The sequence below is a fragment of the Nymphaea colorata genome, chromosome 4 (genome assembly GCF_008831285.2).
Source record: "Nymphaea colorata isolate Beijing-Zhang1983 chromosome 4, ASM883128v2, whole genome shotgun sequence".
Classification (NCBI taxonomy): Eukaryota; Viridiplantae; Streptophyta; class Magnoliopsida; order Nymphaeales; family Nymphaeaceae; genus Nymphaea; species Nymphaea colorata.
In genome coordinates this window covers 20,051,516-20,068,035 of record NC_045141.1, presented here as the reverse complement: position 1 = coordinate 20,068,035, position 16,520 = coordinate 20,051,516, and the positions used below count along the sequence as shown (strand labels likewise).

Genomic DNA, 16,520 nt, shown 5'->3' with positions numbered 1-16,520 from the left:
TTAGCAAAACGTCACCAACCTTTCCCATTCCATCATGCATTAAGCAGCCACGTCGATCCACTTTCTTGGCTCTTAAGTCTTGGGCTGGTATGATTTTTGGATGTCTTTTCCTTGACAGGGCAGCAATTCCCTGCTACTAGTGCAAATTATTTGCATATGAAATTTTGCAAATCCTCATCATGTGATCTTTACACCGCACGCCTGACTGCTTTATGGATCCTTCCAATATTGCCTTCTCGTGGTGGTGATTCCATAACCAATTTTTAAACCTTGGTAACAGCACTCGTCTGGTTCACAAATTGATAATATTCAATCTAGAAATATCCCTTTTTAAAATCGAATGGGTGAGAGAAATTGAGAAAAACAGGAAACGGGACAGGAAAAAGAAAATGGGTAACTAAGAACAAAGTTTTTGTCGCAATCCAATATTTGTAACTAAAGTTGATGGGGAAGCTCCTGATATGGTAGATAAAAGGGAAGACATACAAGGCCCATTAAAAGCAGATGGAGGCATAGAGCCTTCCCTGTCTAAGATCTTGCTTTTTTCTTTTCCTGGTTGCCCAACGATAGCTGAGGAATGCAAGTATCTTTTAGTGCACGTTTGATAACCTGGAGAAGTTATTCTCTAAGGTACCCTTATCCTTAACAATTGCTTCAGTTGGATTCCTCCAGTTGTCTTTTCCCCCCTTCCTTTTAAGGTTTAAAAAACCCTCTTAACAATATATTTTCGTATAATTACAACTCTGCATAAAGAGGAATGACAAACCAAGGCCAACTGAAAAAATGTCCCACGCGTTGTATCCATTTAGCACGACGGAGAGCACGCGGCACGCCTATGACAATATTGGCTTCGAACCATCTGCAATGCACAGTTACAAAAGTTAAAACCACACAAATGTGATCTTCATGATCGTAGTAACAAATGAGTCGTGCATCTCTCGTGCTCCCGAGTGTGATAAGAAATTTAATTATGCATGACGTAAACTAAATAATTTCAAATTATTTAAAAATTTTCTAATATTGAATCATATGCTTTTTTTTAAGACCATGACCAATAAATCAGTCTAGTTTAATTTATGGAAAAGGTTTTCTTGCTCGTCCATTCTATTTTAGACCAAAGATAAACGCAGTAAGTGCAATGTCCATAGTTCAACATCTAGAAAGCAAGAATATTCCAACCGAATTTGGATCTTCTGCATAAAACGCAGTTAGACCAATCTCTACACATCCAATTAAATACTTCGACATGTTTATTTTTCAAGTTACAAGCGCATTTTACCCGAACCTCTCGTTCCAGTAAATCGCTTTAGTGGAATATTTACTGTTTCCAGCAAGATCCCAGGTGTTGCAAACGAAGAACAAAATTCTGGCTTGTCAAAACTGGTATTTACAGTAACAACTCGCTTACTTTGGATTTCCAACAATCAGAAAGCTCACTTCAATTCATCCACAACTTCATAGCCTTGTCCTTGCCTCCTGATGCCACCTTCTCCCCATCCGGACTCCAATCAACAGCAAATACCTACCACAGTTGAACAATAAGGATCAGAACTTACTCATGAATTACCTTTTTTACGAGTTGTTTGATGTTTCCTTTCTGAAGGACTACGTACCTCATCCGCATGACCTGGAAGATCCATTTTCAGTTTCTTTGTCCGCATGTCCCAAACCTAGAGAACCACAATAAAAGATTAAAAGATTATACAAAAGGATAAATATTATGACACATGGGTGCTTCTAAATGGCTCTCGCACCCACGTTGATGCTGTTGCTAGTGTTGGTGCTTCTCCCACACAGTACATCCGGTTCAGTCAGCCAACCCAGGCCAAAACTGACCATTTCAAAAATGCACATAACTAAACTATCTCTAATACAAAAAGTTTATATGTAAATATAGATGAATAAGGCTATTAAACAGTTATAATAAATAAATAACAAATGTTTTATATACACATATACACACATATAAATACATCCTCACCGCAGCCACAGGTGCACCTAAATTTTTTTGAAAAATTGTTGCATCCGCACCCGCACCTATATGACATAGGATAATTCTTCAAACATTTTCACTCTTGTCAATCAAAATTTAATCACTTTTTAATCTCTCTCCCTCTGCTTTAGTACCATTAGGCATTAGTCTATTAGCATAAGAGAACATTCTGGTTATTAACCATTCAAGGAGAAAGAGGGGAAATGATCACTACCAAAACATGAGCAAGATGAGACCTCTATATTGTACCTTAAGTGTTGAATCCTTGCTTCCACTTAACAGAAGTCGACTATCAGCAGACCAACTGTTCATTGGGTCACATAAAATATGCATGTCAAACAAGACAGTCACATTTAAAAAGAATGAATTAAGAATAGGAGAACAATTCAAATAAAAAAGTACAGATAGCGAATCAAAAGGAGTTCTCAGGTTTATGATTAAGAAGCAATAGAAAGAAACAGACCTTATTTGGTATACTGGTCCAACGTGTCCTCGAAAAGCAGCTACGAAATTGCCAGTTGTCCCATTCCATAGCTTAACAGATTTATCAAAAGAAGCACTAGCAACCCATTGTCCATCAGGTGAGAAACATACATGGTTTACAAGCTGCAAAAGAATTTCAATGAATGTCAGCAAGTTCACCATTGAAACTGCAGACATAGAAAGAGCTAATATTCAGCATCCAACACATACATAACACAAACCAGTCTGCGTCACTTTATTTCACGGATGCAAATCTGCTATAAATGGATTAAAGCTATATGCATGCAAGACAAAGTGTAACATACTAAACTAACATTACCTGTTGGTGACCTGTCATTCGAGACTTTGGATGTTTGCTAATGGCAGGCTCCCAGAGAAACATGGTGAAATCATCTGATCCAGAAACTAGTCGTTCAGGAACATTTCCTTTCATTTTAGTGTACCGCTCAAGAGCAACCTGGAAAAGATAAATCAAACAAGGAAAATTACAAGGAATAAACTTCCATGTAAGGAGAACTTGAGAATGACTTGAACATGGATGATCTCTACATATACCATAAAGACACAAGTTCTACATCATCAGCAAATATTATCTTACACACATACATACATATACACTTGTACATGCATTTACAAATACAGGCAGAGCATGAACTAGCACAACTGCACATGGAAGCGATGGAATGCCATCTAGGTCTACGGTCACAAAAATAAGCATAGTTGCTAAACACAAAAGCAATGGCCCAACTTGATGCCATTCAACTACATTATGCAAAGCAAAATGCCAGCATTCCTGCCCCTTTTGCTTTTCAACATTACTTCAAGTATCCAAATGCACATGATTTTCAATGCTAGTTGATCGCTTGATTGATTACTCAGTTTACCTTAATGTGATCTGTAGAAATGATAAAGCAGTCTAATATGCATGCAAAATGGCAATTTCATGAAAGAAGGGACTGATAAACAAAATATGAAATATCAAGAGCTTTAACACTTCTGGCCGTATACTTTAAAATGCTTCATGACACAGAAGACAACTGAAATAGAAAAAGTTAATGCTGACAAACCAATATTCCGACACTGTCAAAAGCGGCATAACAGACTAAAGTAACAAATGTAATTTACCTTTTTCATTTCTTCAGGGGAAGAATATTGTTTTCCGGTATGATCAAATGCACCCGTACGAAGCACATATTCCGTATTCAGAGCAAGAGTATTAACCCAGTGCCCATGGCCCTGAAAATAAAATTAATATTTGTGTCAAATGCCATGATCCCATATCGCTCACAGCAAATAACAATAAAGATCAAAATTGATACATCTGCCATTTTAGGAGTAAATTATCTTTCTATTTTTTAGGTCAAAATATTTCTGCTATTGATTTTTAAGTTTTTGCAACACATTAATCATAATCTAGCAATCTAACTGTTGCTTCTTGCAAAATCGATCATATACATAGGTGCAGTTAACTTTTCAGAGAATGGCAAAGAGGAGTTCCAAGACCAAGTTTACCCCAGAAAGATTTCTGGGTGAACATGAAGCAAAGAAGAGGTTCTTACTATAATACTATAATTGCAAGGAAAGAACAATGACATTTAAGTTCTTAAATGTGTCAATCCGTCTGACAACAAACAGTCACACAGAGAGAGTTGAAAAGGAAACCAAATTAGAAAACCACACAAAGCACACAAAATCCCTACTGACCTTCAGTTCACGAACTAACTTTCCTTGGTTTGTCTCCCACACTTTGATTGTACAATCTTGCGAACTAGTATAAATAAAAACAACCATTATCACTCACCAAAAATATGGCTCGCTAAATCAAAATTATATAGATAATTTTAGCATGAAAAAACTCACAATCATAACAATCCTTTTGCTGATGGATAACCTATAATTCATTCTTCAACAACAAACCTATGTCGCATGCACTCACCATAATGGATACTGCATCCAAGTTGACATGGCTCACGTAAGAGTGTGACAAATTTCAAGGTCATGTGAGTCACGTGGTGAATTTCATCCGACTATTTTTTGTTCATCTTTGGATACACATGATTCGAGTCAATCAAGAATGTGGTGCAGTTACCACAGCCAGGCGCTCATCAGGCTATGTTGGTTCAAGATCTGGACTTGGTTAACTTTGGCCAAGTCCATTTCCATTGAAAATTTTAAGTTAAAAAATTAAAAGAAAGACAGCTTTAAAGGGGAGAAGGGCAAGTGTCAACCTCCCTCCTTCCCGCCCTCCTCTCTCTCATTTTTCTCTGCAGGCGTAATGCAGAATTGGAAAGGTCTGCAGTTTTCCTATTTTAGGCTTATAATTAGTTGATATTTGATTGTTTATTAGTTACTAATTCACTATGTATACCCTTGCTACACATGGACCAATGTGACATGACAACAAACTTATGATTTGTTAACAAAGAACAAAAGATTGAAACACATGCATGCTATTAATATGCTATCATAGACACAGTAACTGACGAGTAAGAAAAATAAATCCATGAACATAAAAATACAGGAAAAATAACCAACAATGAGGACAACAAATAGGAAACATAAACCCAAGCAAACAGAATGCAACTCTTCACAATGTTTCCTACAATGGCTTTGTTTTCTCACAAAACTGGAGGATATCAAGAATTACTATCATGGCTTATGTAAGGTGAGAAAACTAAGCATAGAAAGTTTTGTGAAGGTTACAATTTCCATTAGGAAGTTGGGAACTGCAAAAAGCATCAGAAGTAGATAGCCTATCATCACTTGTCAAAAGAATGTAACATCACACCTGGTATATATCAGTCCATCCCCACCCCACTTGACACAGGTTACAGCAAGTGTATGTCCACTAAGAGATAAGACACACTTTCTTGTTACAACATCCCAAACGCGTGCATCTCCATCTTTACTAGAAGACACAAAGCGTCTGCAAGGAGATTGTAGATGCACAGGTTCCCATGCGATCCCAGTTATCCACTTTTTATGTCCCTGAAGTACAAAAGCTTCCAATTAGTTGGTTGCAAAGAAGTCTGAAGAGTACAGACAACATATGTCATCAACTACTATTGGCTGCATTCACATCCACAAAAGAACCCAATTACACGTGTAAACATCTTAGAAGTAGAACCAAGTGAATAGACTGTTGAAAGAGAACAACAACATAACTGTCAGCGGGTTCCCAGATTGCTTCCCAGTCTGTGGATCCCAGCAGTGCAGCTCACCAGCCTTACTACCGCTGACAAGGTGCTTGCCATCTGGTGACCATGAGATGCTAAGGACCCAATTTTTGTGCCCTGAAAATGATCCAAACACAACAAACACAACGTTAGGTTGTAGAATTAGATTATTAACACAAACATAAAAAGAAAGCAACCTCCCAACACCAAGCTCATGTCTAGTAGAACATGCAGGTAGAATCATATCTTGATATGTTTGGGCTGTGCATGTTGGTAACAGTGAAAATGGTTAAAGTATCACAATGCTGGAGTCCCACAGCTAAACCAGCATTTGGATAGATTATTTTCAATACAAGTAGCTCAATTTGAGTCATGCTGTAGTCTAACAAGGTAAGATGTGTACCTAAACATCTTTTCTGTCCAAATCCAAATACAGACAATTTTCTCAATGAGGTGTTTGAGTAGAAGTTTGTTCCCTAGAGACTATCAAAACCTTCTTTGGTAAAAAACCAGCGCCTTGCATGAGAAGGACATTAGAGAATGATGAAAGTCAAGAATCAACGCTGAAAAGCTAAAAAACACAAGAAATCAAGCCAGAAATCCATCAGCTAGATCGATAATGGACAAGCAGCATAAATTGGGAAAGAAAAATGTTTATAATACAATAGTGTGTGCACTGGAAATGGACCACAAAGAAAAAGCATCACAGACATATGGGACAAGAGAAATCTGAAGGGCTCAAAGCATGGTCACGAATATCTCCAATATATGAGAACACTGCAATATGTTTGCCATTTTGAAGCCAGTTGGTATTATCTGCAAAACAATGCATTATTTTCAAAATCCTACAAGAAAATAAATATTGTGATATTATTGTCATAATATCACCACATTTTTCCTTTTCAGAGAAAAGTTTATCTTTTAAATTTACTAGTTTTTTTTTATCTTATAATTTATAAAAACTTTTGTCAACATTTTCCATTATAGAAATACAATAGACAAGTCATATTTTCACAATTTTTCTCTATTATCCTCTATATTTTCAAACTTCTATGAATATCTGGGATTTAACCTACAAAAATAAGGTTCTAAAAAAATTTCCAAGAAGAACCTTCCCACAATATTCTCGATGGTGATATTTGTAAACACAGGTCCCAAAGGATGGAAAGAATCGTAAAGGTAAGGAAGTCATTAGCTTATCTGTTTGACCATCCATGGCAAAACCAGCAGACATGGCTAATTTGAAGGACATAAATCAAAAACACATAACACAAATATCCTAAAAGGGTAAAGTTGAAAACATAAGGCACAGGTACACTTGGGCTAATTGGGCTTAGCTTATGAGATCAAAACCACGGCAAAAGGGAGAAATCTATCTACAACATTGTAATGAGCAAAAGATTGCAGTTTTTGTCCCGTTGAAGAATTGGTGTAGAACAATTTCATAGCAACACAGTACGGAATGCTACATGTGAATTTTAAGCTAGATAAGCGTTCACGAAGGAAAAACTTATAGTAGTTGATCCTTACCTGTACAAGTAAAGAGAGGTGTTTGAGTAGCTATGTCCCAAAAACGAACAGTTGTATCACCAGAACCACTAGCCAATTGCTTTCCGTCTGGACTAAAAGCTACACAAAGTATAGCCTCAGCATGACCTGCATCCCATAGAGATACCCGTAAATCCATGTGTTCAGTCACCTACAACTAAGAACATTAACATGCAAGGAAGCATCTGAACATTGCTGACCGGCCATAACACCACATTTCAAAGCTACAATTCACTAAAATAAGATCAGAGAGGACAAGTGTCAAAAGTTTGTATGTGGATGTCTCTTTGCTCAAAATTCTTCTGGTCCAAAGAGAGATTCCAGAACCAGGTGCATATCTACTTTTGTGCACCTTGAAACATACTTTTTTTCCAGCTTCACCCTGGCTTGACTTGAGCTTTCATTCGCCCCACATAGCTAGACCCACTACTTAGCAGCATATATGATATACCAACGAATGATGATTTATTAAGAGAAACAATATGTGCCTTATCTAATAACACAATACATGTATATGTCTGCTTATACCAGAATATGCTGATGTCAGTGATCAAACACCAAAATGAAAGCAAAATATAACATCTGTGACAGAAGCAATATCTAGGATGAACCTCAAGAAATTCAACAAATTGATGACGGATATATTGGAGCATGGGATTGTGCAAGAATACTAACAAGTAATAAGACATACCAAGAATGGTAGCTGAACACCGATTGACTGGACGAATTCTAAAAACTGCCTGAGGTTGGTAAACAATTTGTAGCACTTTCTCCACAGAAACTGCAGAAAGCAAGCCCATATGCGAACAGTTAATGCAAATACGGAAAGGTTTATAGAAAAATAACGAAGATAGTGTAACACTTTTCTCCAAGCAAAGTCCTGTCAGTGTTTCTCATAAGGAACTAAAAAATCAAGTATCAATTGCCAATATTTATGAACTCAACCACATGGTTATGCTTACGTTTCTTTTTCTGTAGATAAGATCCAATCTGCAGAACAAGCTCCTCATCCGATATGTAGAATGCATATGGCAATTTTTCCTCCTAGAAGGTTGCAAGGTGTGGGGAACAGAGATACAAGGAGAAATAGTAAGAAGCATGAGAAAGCAAGTTGCCAAGCCAACACGTTTGTAAACTACTGGTCATATTTGGCTTTCATCAGTTAGGTGGCAGTACCAAGTTATCCCAAGTGATTCTAGTTTAAGCTTTAGAGTTTGTGATGTACACCAAAAACCAAAGAAGAAAGAAAAAAAGAGAGGGAGAAAAGGCTAATCATATCCACTCATTTAACATCTCCAACTTGCTCTGTGGCATATGAAGCCACAAAGAAAGGTTTTAAACTGTGTTATTTGGTACCCACAAACTGATCACTACCATGAACTACAAAGCCATGGTCATAAATCCAGAAACTCTTCCATACAATGGAAAAATGAAAACAAAAATAAATATCACTTAATAAAAGGGTTAATTTTCCAAGACCAATAAGCAAAATTTCGAATAACACCCAGATTCCCAAGAAAGGACAAAGTAATAATGAACTAGATGAAGACGATAGAAGACAAAATGAAACAGAAGAAAAGGAACCTACGTTCTTGAGGAGTGAATTGACAAGTTCCATCAGCTGAAGTGGCCCAGCATCCTGTGGGAGATAGAGGGCTTTGCCAAGTGGGTTCCCCTCAGGGTCCGTCAGTTGACACATAACATTATTCACCACCTCCTGCTTCTCCACCTCCATCTTCTCTATATCAAAGAAAAACAATCCTAATTTTAAAATCTGAAATACCCAAAATTTAATTTTTTTAAAAAATGTGTATTTCTCTTTTCCCATAACCCTTTTCCAACAAATTTTATCAATAAACTTGAGAGAAAATCTGTACTACCAATTTTTGGGTTCTACTCACTGTCACAAAAAACGCATCTTATTGGAAAAAGACGCATATAATACGCCAAAAAAAAGTGAGCCGTATTAAACGTGAAAAAATGCGTATTTTTTGAAAAAACATCAGAAAATAAAAAACGTGAAAAATCGCATATTATACGCGTTTATACGCTTTTTTGGCGTTCTTTCGTATTTTTTATGATTTTTTTTATAATTTTTAGGATTTATTAAATGTTTTAAATTTTTTAAAAATTTGCTGAGATTTTCCCGTTTTATTCCCGAGATATACAACTTCACCGTCTTATACCCAAGAAATTTCTCGCCGTATAATAACTGTACAAGTTTTTTGTGACAATGGACTTCTACTACAGGCAAGACTCGAGAAACACTAGGGTTAGGGTTATGGCCACTTAGATCCCGTGGTGCTTGCCCAATATCCAAATTTTCTACTTATTGTACTTATTTCTGCCTGGCCCCATTTGAAGGCCACAGACAAAAAACCACCGATAAAAAACCATGGATTAAAATCCATAGGATGAAATTCAAGAAGAAAAAATATCCTTACGCTGAATTTGTCACCTGTGAGTGATCGGCATGAAAATTCGAAATAAAATCCATCAAATAAAATCTGTTGTTTCATGAAGAAGTAAAAAAAAATACATGGATGAAAAATGTAACCATTTTAATCCGTGGAACATTGCAACATACGAAATCAGAGGACAGATAAAAGAGGGAAAAAGCACACATTCCCAACAATCAAAGCACAAGTCAATAAGCCCACATGAGAAGTTACACTGCAACCTGTAAAAAAAAATTGTGAACCCACACGAAACTGTTCTTGATAGAAATATCTCCTAGAATTGTCATCGAACTTACCTTTTCTACAACATATTTAACCACAAATATAATAAGTAAGCACATACCATAATATAACAAAAAGATCACAATGAAGATGACTAATCGTCTTCGATACTCTCAGATAACCAATGTCACCGCGGTACAGGTACGGCGTTTTTGCAAATCATGGTACAGGTACGGTGTATTTTTTATGCGATAATATTGATTTTTTAATTTAAAAATTATAAATTTTGAGAAAAACAAAACAAATGATCTCATAAAGAAAACATTTATCCCTACATACCATCTCATAAAGAAAACATAAAATTATCCTTACATACCATATCAAATGTTTGTTTCATAGTTCCTACATATAATCTCATAAAAAAGAAACATAAAAAAACTGAGATCTTGGATTAATATATTTCATTGTAAATTCTGTTCCTCTTCCACCTCTGCAAAGTCCTCCTTATCCACCTCTACCTCTTGCCATTCCCTTGACTGCCATTCCCGTGGATAATGGAATAGCAATAGCAAAATGGGGATAAGTAACAATGGGGACATCATTAAATTAATCCATACTAGACAATGCATAATCATAGAAAGGAAAGCCTTTTTTCGGTTGAGGGTACTCAAGATAGAGAGGTTCACATTAATAAAACTGGCAAAGATTTCAACAATAAAAAGAGGTGCAATTGACAGAAAAGAGATAATCTATAATTTGTAATAAGCAAAATATAGTTAACCGAGCTTACCTGTTAGCAATACGTCAATGTGTCAGTGGAATCCCCAATTCTCCTACTCTGTGTGATCACTGTTATAAGCATAACAATCATCATAGGAAAAAGGGGGAAAGTCACAATAATCATGATCGAGCATCATCATTCATCATGCTCACAAAATGGCAGAACATGGAAGCGAGCAATAAATAATAATTAGCAAAGAGGAGTATTACCCCTTTTCTGCGAAATCAAAATGATTTCAGACGTCGTTTGGGAGCTCCTCCCACCGTCGCCGCTCAAGGCAAGCACCCACCGTCGCCTCCGTTGCTGGTTGCCGTCCACTGGTCGTCCGTCGCCGTCACCGCCACCGGTCGTCGAAGCTTTTCAGAAGAAACAGAGGCAGAGATGGAGAACCGGAGAAGAAGACGAGCGTCGGGCAAAAAAATTAGGAACTTAGGGCCTATTTGGTTGGAAGGAAAGGGAGGGAAAGGGAGGGATTGAGCAATCTCTCCTGTGTTTGGTTGGCTAATTAGAAGGGAGGGAAAGAGAGAAAGTATGTTTGGATGGTAGGAGAGGGAAAGGAAAGGAAAGGAAAAGAAATGATTGTATAGTCTAAATCCAATCCCTCCCAAATCGGACGGATTGAGAGGGAAAGGAAAGGGAGTAAGTGCAAAAGTGTTGACTACCCACAATACCCTTCCACGTTTTTTTTCTCCATGTCTCCCAACCTTTTGACTATTGAGGGTATTATTATAAATTGTATCATTTCCTTTTCATTCAATTCACTTTTATCTAAACAAGCTTTTATAATCACATCTTTCCATTTCATTCCCTTCCCTTCCCTTTCTCTTCCCTTCTCTTCCCTTCCCTTTCCTTTCCCTCCCTTTCCCTCCAACCAAACAGGGCGTTAGGTTTACGTTTTTTTTTTCCCGGATCGAATTATGGTTTGGATCTGGTTTCGACCCGAAACTAGATCCAAACGTACCACCGCGTACCGGCGTACCAGTACCGGTACGCAGGCCTCCCAAGCGTACCGCGGAGATAACTTATACAAAACTATCAGTTTTTCGAGCACACTTGAGATGAATTTCATCAACTCAAGATTGCATTCCAAATCGACTATGTATATCACATTGACATAATGGATCAAAACAACTAACATGCATGAAACTTAAAGGAGTTCTACATAACCTTGTAGTAAAGGTTTTAGTAGATCCTCCTAGAAAACAAATAAGTCATAGGAAGAGATCCATAACGATTCTAAGCTTCCTAGATTGGTGAACAAATTTAATTCATGAACATGACTTCTTCTTTTTTTAGTTCAGGAAGATCAACTCCCGACGACGAACTACCCTCAAATTGTTCAATAAACTTCTAAAGATTGAGGAAATGGTTCTCGTGTAAATGATTTAGGTATCTTTGTGCAAAGATAAGATCTTCTAAAAGTTCATTAGGTAGCTTAACCACTGATTTAGGCACGCCAGTACTACTGTAACCTCACTAACATCCAGCAGCAAATCAGTCACATGATTGTGCTCAACTTAATCTGCCTAAGGACACGTAGAGCCTAATTTCAAGATTACACCAAAAAGGAAAAGATAGTGCACGCATATACAGCAAAGCAACATTCACGGAACAATCAGTCATATGTATCTATATATCATAAATAGCAAAGCGGCGGTTCATCGGATACGTTTGCCTAACGTCATCTACTCCCAAAACTCACAGAACGGACGGGTCCTTGCCGCTGGCAATGGAAGGCTTCCCCTCATCCTCATCAACAGAAGACCAAAAGGCCTGATGGGAACAAAAGCAACAGCAAGAACTCATAACCAGGTACACGTTTGATGATTCATACCAGATAATTGCCCGAAACCAGCTGGATTGAGAAGAAGAAGGACGCGACCGCCTGGGTCGAGCAGAAGAAGGGGGTGTGTAGGGGGTGGGAGGGAGACACAAAGAGAGGGAGCGAGAGAGAGAGAGATGCCGGAGAGCAAGGAAAGGAATACATACCTGTCGGATGGGCGTGCTACCGCCGATGGCGTCCACTGTCGCAGGGGAGGGAGAAGGCGGAAGCTGCGACCTGCTTGTGAAAGAAAGACGTAATGCCCTAACAGGCACAAAAATGATCCACCGCGGGCTTCGAGATCTTCAGGGCCCGGGCGTGCGTGATTGTTCGCTGACGCTTTTTCAAAAAAGCGGACAAAAATCTGCCGTCCGCAGTGTTTTTCCTGACTAAATAGCCAAAAGTATGCTCATTGGAATGGGCCTTTTTCGGGCCACAGATAGAGTGAGAGATTACCGGTGTAATAAAAGAGTAGCAGGCCTGGTTGATCGACGCTGGAGGCAGCGGACGCTGGCCGGAGGGGCGGGAAGGAGCAATCGGACGGCGCAAAGTGTTGGACGACGATGAGGCGCGGCTGGGGAGGGTTTTCCGCAAGCACGGGTGCCGCCAAACCCCGGGTAAAACCCTTTTCAGAATTCATCCGCATCTTCTTGTCGATTTCCATATTCGTATCTACATCATTTCCAATGACAAATTCATCCTCACCCAAGATAGTCGTTGGTGAAAGAACCTGTTTGATTTGGGTGTGATAAATTCATAAAAAGATAACAACGCAAATCTCAAATGAAATCAGCCCGCTTTTCAACGCTTTTATCGTAGGTAGCGATCGTGATTGACAGATATTTTCTCTTCTTGCGAAATGATACATCCTTGGGCACACAAAAGTTTTTTATGATAACATAAACTCATTTATCTATGTATCCTAGAAAAGATGATACTTAAAGAACAGCAGAATGAATTTGTGCCACAAGCGCAAATACTGATGTTGCATTGTTTCCAATGGAAGATGGTGGGTGGTAGGCTCCCAACCTTTATGGATCACTAACCAAAAGAATATATAAGCACAAAAGAATATGAAAAGGAAAAGAAAACTAAAATAGAAAACATTACATGACAAACAGCAAAACACTACTGTTCCAAAACCAGGAAAAGATGTCCCACTGTTCCTTACCGGAGCAATCGAATCACATCTCTAGACTTTAGCCAATCTCGTAACTCATGTCTTGATCTCTACATGACATGATCATCCTCCCTGCCCACTTCTATAGGCAGTCTTATATCCAACAATCTAATTATACTCCTTTTGCTGCACCTCCATCCATTTCGCAGGCCATGATCGTCCCCCTTCTGATAGAGCCCTAAGCCTTCTGATCCAGCTTTTGTTGTTCCCTGTGACTCCAATATCAGACCCCCAAGGTAAGCCATTCATTTCTGCCTTTTCTTCCCGAATCCCAACACTCTCCTCCATCCTGCGCAAGTTCTACGAGTACAGTAACCACCCTCTTCTTTCTACTCGGCCTACTCACAATATGAATCACATATACCAATCTTCTGCAATGAAATCCAAATCCCGACTTCCTTCTCTTCTCTTTCTTTCAACTCAATTTACTGCTAACATCACCTTCATGAAGTAACCAATTTCACCGCCACCAGAGGCGCCAACACATTTTATATGAAAATATGTTAACCAACATTTGATTTGAAAATAATTTGTCTCCAGACTTGGAATTCTTCCTTGCAGCTCTACCATGGAATGAGACTTCTACCAAACTGATTCCCCATCCATCCCCATGAACTTTTCGATGCCTTATAGCGAATGAACAACTGATGATTAGTTTCCTCTTCCATTCCCACAATCATTGTCTCAACTAAAATGGTTAATGTTTTAGGTTTAGTCTGTTTGACCCCTTAATCCAAGACTCTCCACATGTTCTAGTGGGGATTTTGGACGAGTGAAACAAATTTCAAGTGGAGTCATTTTCTCAGAGGCTCACTAACAAACGCGCCTCATTTTCTTTACAAGCTTTAATGGCAAAATTATGTCTCATTTATTCTCGTATGATTTAACCTTTTTGACGAGACCTACACACACCTTTTCTGCACTCATCATCTCTCTCCCTTAAAATAAATAAATAAATATATATATATAAATAAATATATATATATGTATATACATATATATATATATATATATTGCTGATATAGTTAGAAATATTCTCGAAAGACAGAAAAATAGGTTTTTCCTTCTCAAAATTCTCTTGAGAATGATTTATGGTTTCTTTTGGGCTTATACATCAACGACTGAAACAAGGTTTGTTATATATCGACATCGATTAACTGAACCTGCAGGGTGTGTTTGATGTCGCCGCAGGAAATCCGTGAAGGCTTCACAAGATTGATTGGCCATGCTGCCATTTATTTAAATGTATGGCTGATCTAAGATCTCTTCAATAAGATAGTTATGCTGAGATTTTTTGGACCCAGATCCGATCGCATCAAATCGACAACAATTACGCTGCTTAACTAATAATTGAAGCAAATTATTTGCGATATTCTTGTAGAGATACGAACAAGAAGAAGAGGAAGAGAAGCAATGATCACGATGTAACGTGGAAAACCCTCAACACGAGGGAGAAAAAACCACGAATGAGGAGGAGTTGGTGCCCACTAGCAGCCAGACTCTCTCTCTCTTAAGATTATCATTAACACTTAAGGATTAGGGTTACATGACTTAAGTAGAGCCCAAAACGGGCTACAAGGCGGGTCGGGTATGGATCCGGACCCGAAACCCACAATCTATCAACACTCCCCCTCAAGTTGGGCGTACATATCAAACATGCCCAACTTGGATACATTCCTCTCAAATGAAGCTGAAGGAAGAGCTTTCGTCAGAACATCAGCAGTTTGGTCTTCAGACTTCATGTAAGGTAAGATCAACTCTTTCGCATCAATCCTTTCCCGAATGAAGTGACGATCAATTTCAACATGTTTTGTTCTGTCGTGAAGTACAGGATTGTTGGCTAAGTTGATTGCAGACTTGTTATCACAATACATCTTCATAGGTCCTTCAATCTCTATTCCAATGTCAGTCAACAATATCTTCAACCATAATAACTCTGACACTCCCATAGCAACTGCCCTATATTCTGCCTCTGCACTGGATCTAGAGCAAACATCCTGTCTCTTGCTCCTCCATACAACAAGGTTTCCTCCCAAGTAGACACAGTACCCTGTAGTGGATCGTCTGGTATCACCACAACCTGCCCAATCCGCATCAGAATAGCCCTCGATTTCCACAGTCTCTTGTTTCACATACAGGAGTCCCTTACCAGGATTTTTCTTCAGGTAGCATAGTACTCTGTCCACAGCCTTCAGATGTGCATCGGTTGGCGCATGCATGAATTGGCTCAAAACATTCACCGCAAAGGTGATATCAGGTCTCGTGAGGGTAAGATAAATTAGCTTCCCAACCAAACGTTGATATCTTCCCTTGTCTTCTTCACAGAGAGGCTCTCCATCTCTGAGACTCAACTTGTGCCCAGTGTCAAAAGGGGTAGGAGTAGGTCTACATCCCAATTTACCAGTTTCTTCCAGCAGGTCTAATGTATATTTCCTTTGGTTTAGTACAAGACCAGTACTAGACCTAGCAACCTCCATACCAAGAAAATACCTTAGTTTTCCAAGATCTTTGAGGTCGAATTCTGTAGCCAGTAACCCTTTTAGCTTGATAATCTCCTCCTCATCATCTCCAGTAACAATCATGTCATCTACGTAGACGAGCAGGAGAGTAACTTTGCTCTCCTTCTTCTTCACAAACAGAGTGTGATCTCCATTTCCTTGTTTGTATCCATGACGTATCATCACTCTTCTCAGTCGTTCAAACCACGCTCTGGGCGATTGCTTAAGGCCATACAATGTCTTTTTCAGCTTACAACACATTTCTGGTTCTTCATATCCTGGAGGCATATGCATATATACTTCTTCTTCGAGGTCACCATTGAGGAATGCATTCTTAACATCCAGTTGATACATCTTC

The 16,520-nt window shown here is 38.5% G+C and overlaps 1 protein-coding gene across 7 annotated transcripts; it reads right to left on the bottom strand.

Moving 5' to 3' along the window:
• Positions 1-569: 569 nt before the first annotated feature.
• Positions 570-13,114, bottom strand: LOC116252970 (notchless protein homolog). Of its 7 annotated transcripts, none has more exons than XM_050077419.1 (18): positions 12,941-13,114; positions 12,652-12,873; positions 10,872-11,018; positions 10,672-10,719; positions 8,789-8,935; positions 8,163-8,244; positions 7,892-7,981; positions 7,183-7,308; positions 5,642-5,769; positions 5,265-5,464; positions 4,181-4,244; positions 3,602-3,712; positions 2,796-2,933; positions 2,457-2,599; positions 2,243-2,297; positions 1,614-1,670; positions 1,409-1,522; positions 570-859 (listed from the first exon to the last, which is right to left on the bottom strand). In XM_050077419.1, exons 5-17 carry the CDS (start codon positions 8,933-8,935, stop codon positions 1,439-1,441), a joined length of 1,425 nt encoding a protein of 474 aa, XP_049933376.1. In that variant the 5' UTR covers positions 10,672-10,719; positions 10,872-11,018; positions 12,652-12,873; positions 12,941-13,114; the 3' UTR covers positions 570-859; positions 1,409-1,438. The 7 variants fall into 7 exon arrangements, with proteins under 7 accessions (XP_049933376.1, XP_031483497.1, XP_031483499.1 ...); XM_031627637.2 differs by having other exon boundaries at positions 10,672-10,730; positions 12,941-13,113; XM_031627639.2 differs by having other exon boundaries at positions 8,789-8,940; positions 12,941-13,113.
• Between the last annotated feature and the right edge of the window lie 3,406 nt (positions 13,115-16,520).

Excerpts from the sequence above, each read along its gene's own strand:
- LOC116252970 (XM_050077419.1), bottom strand. The coding sequence starts at position 8,935 with ATGGAGGTGGAGAAGCAGGAGGTGGTGAATAATGTTATGTGTCAACTG. Across the intron at positions 5,770-7,182 it reads ACCTCTCTTTACTTGTACAG|GGCACAAAAATTGGGTCCTT; the intron begins GTAAGGATCAAC and ends GATCATTTTCAG. Across the intron at positions 2,600-2,795 it reads GAATGACAGGTCACCAACAG|CTTGTAAACCATGTATGTTT; the intron begins GTAATGTTAGTT and ends ATTCTTTTGCAG.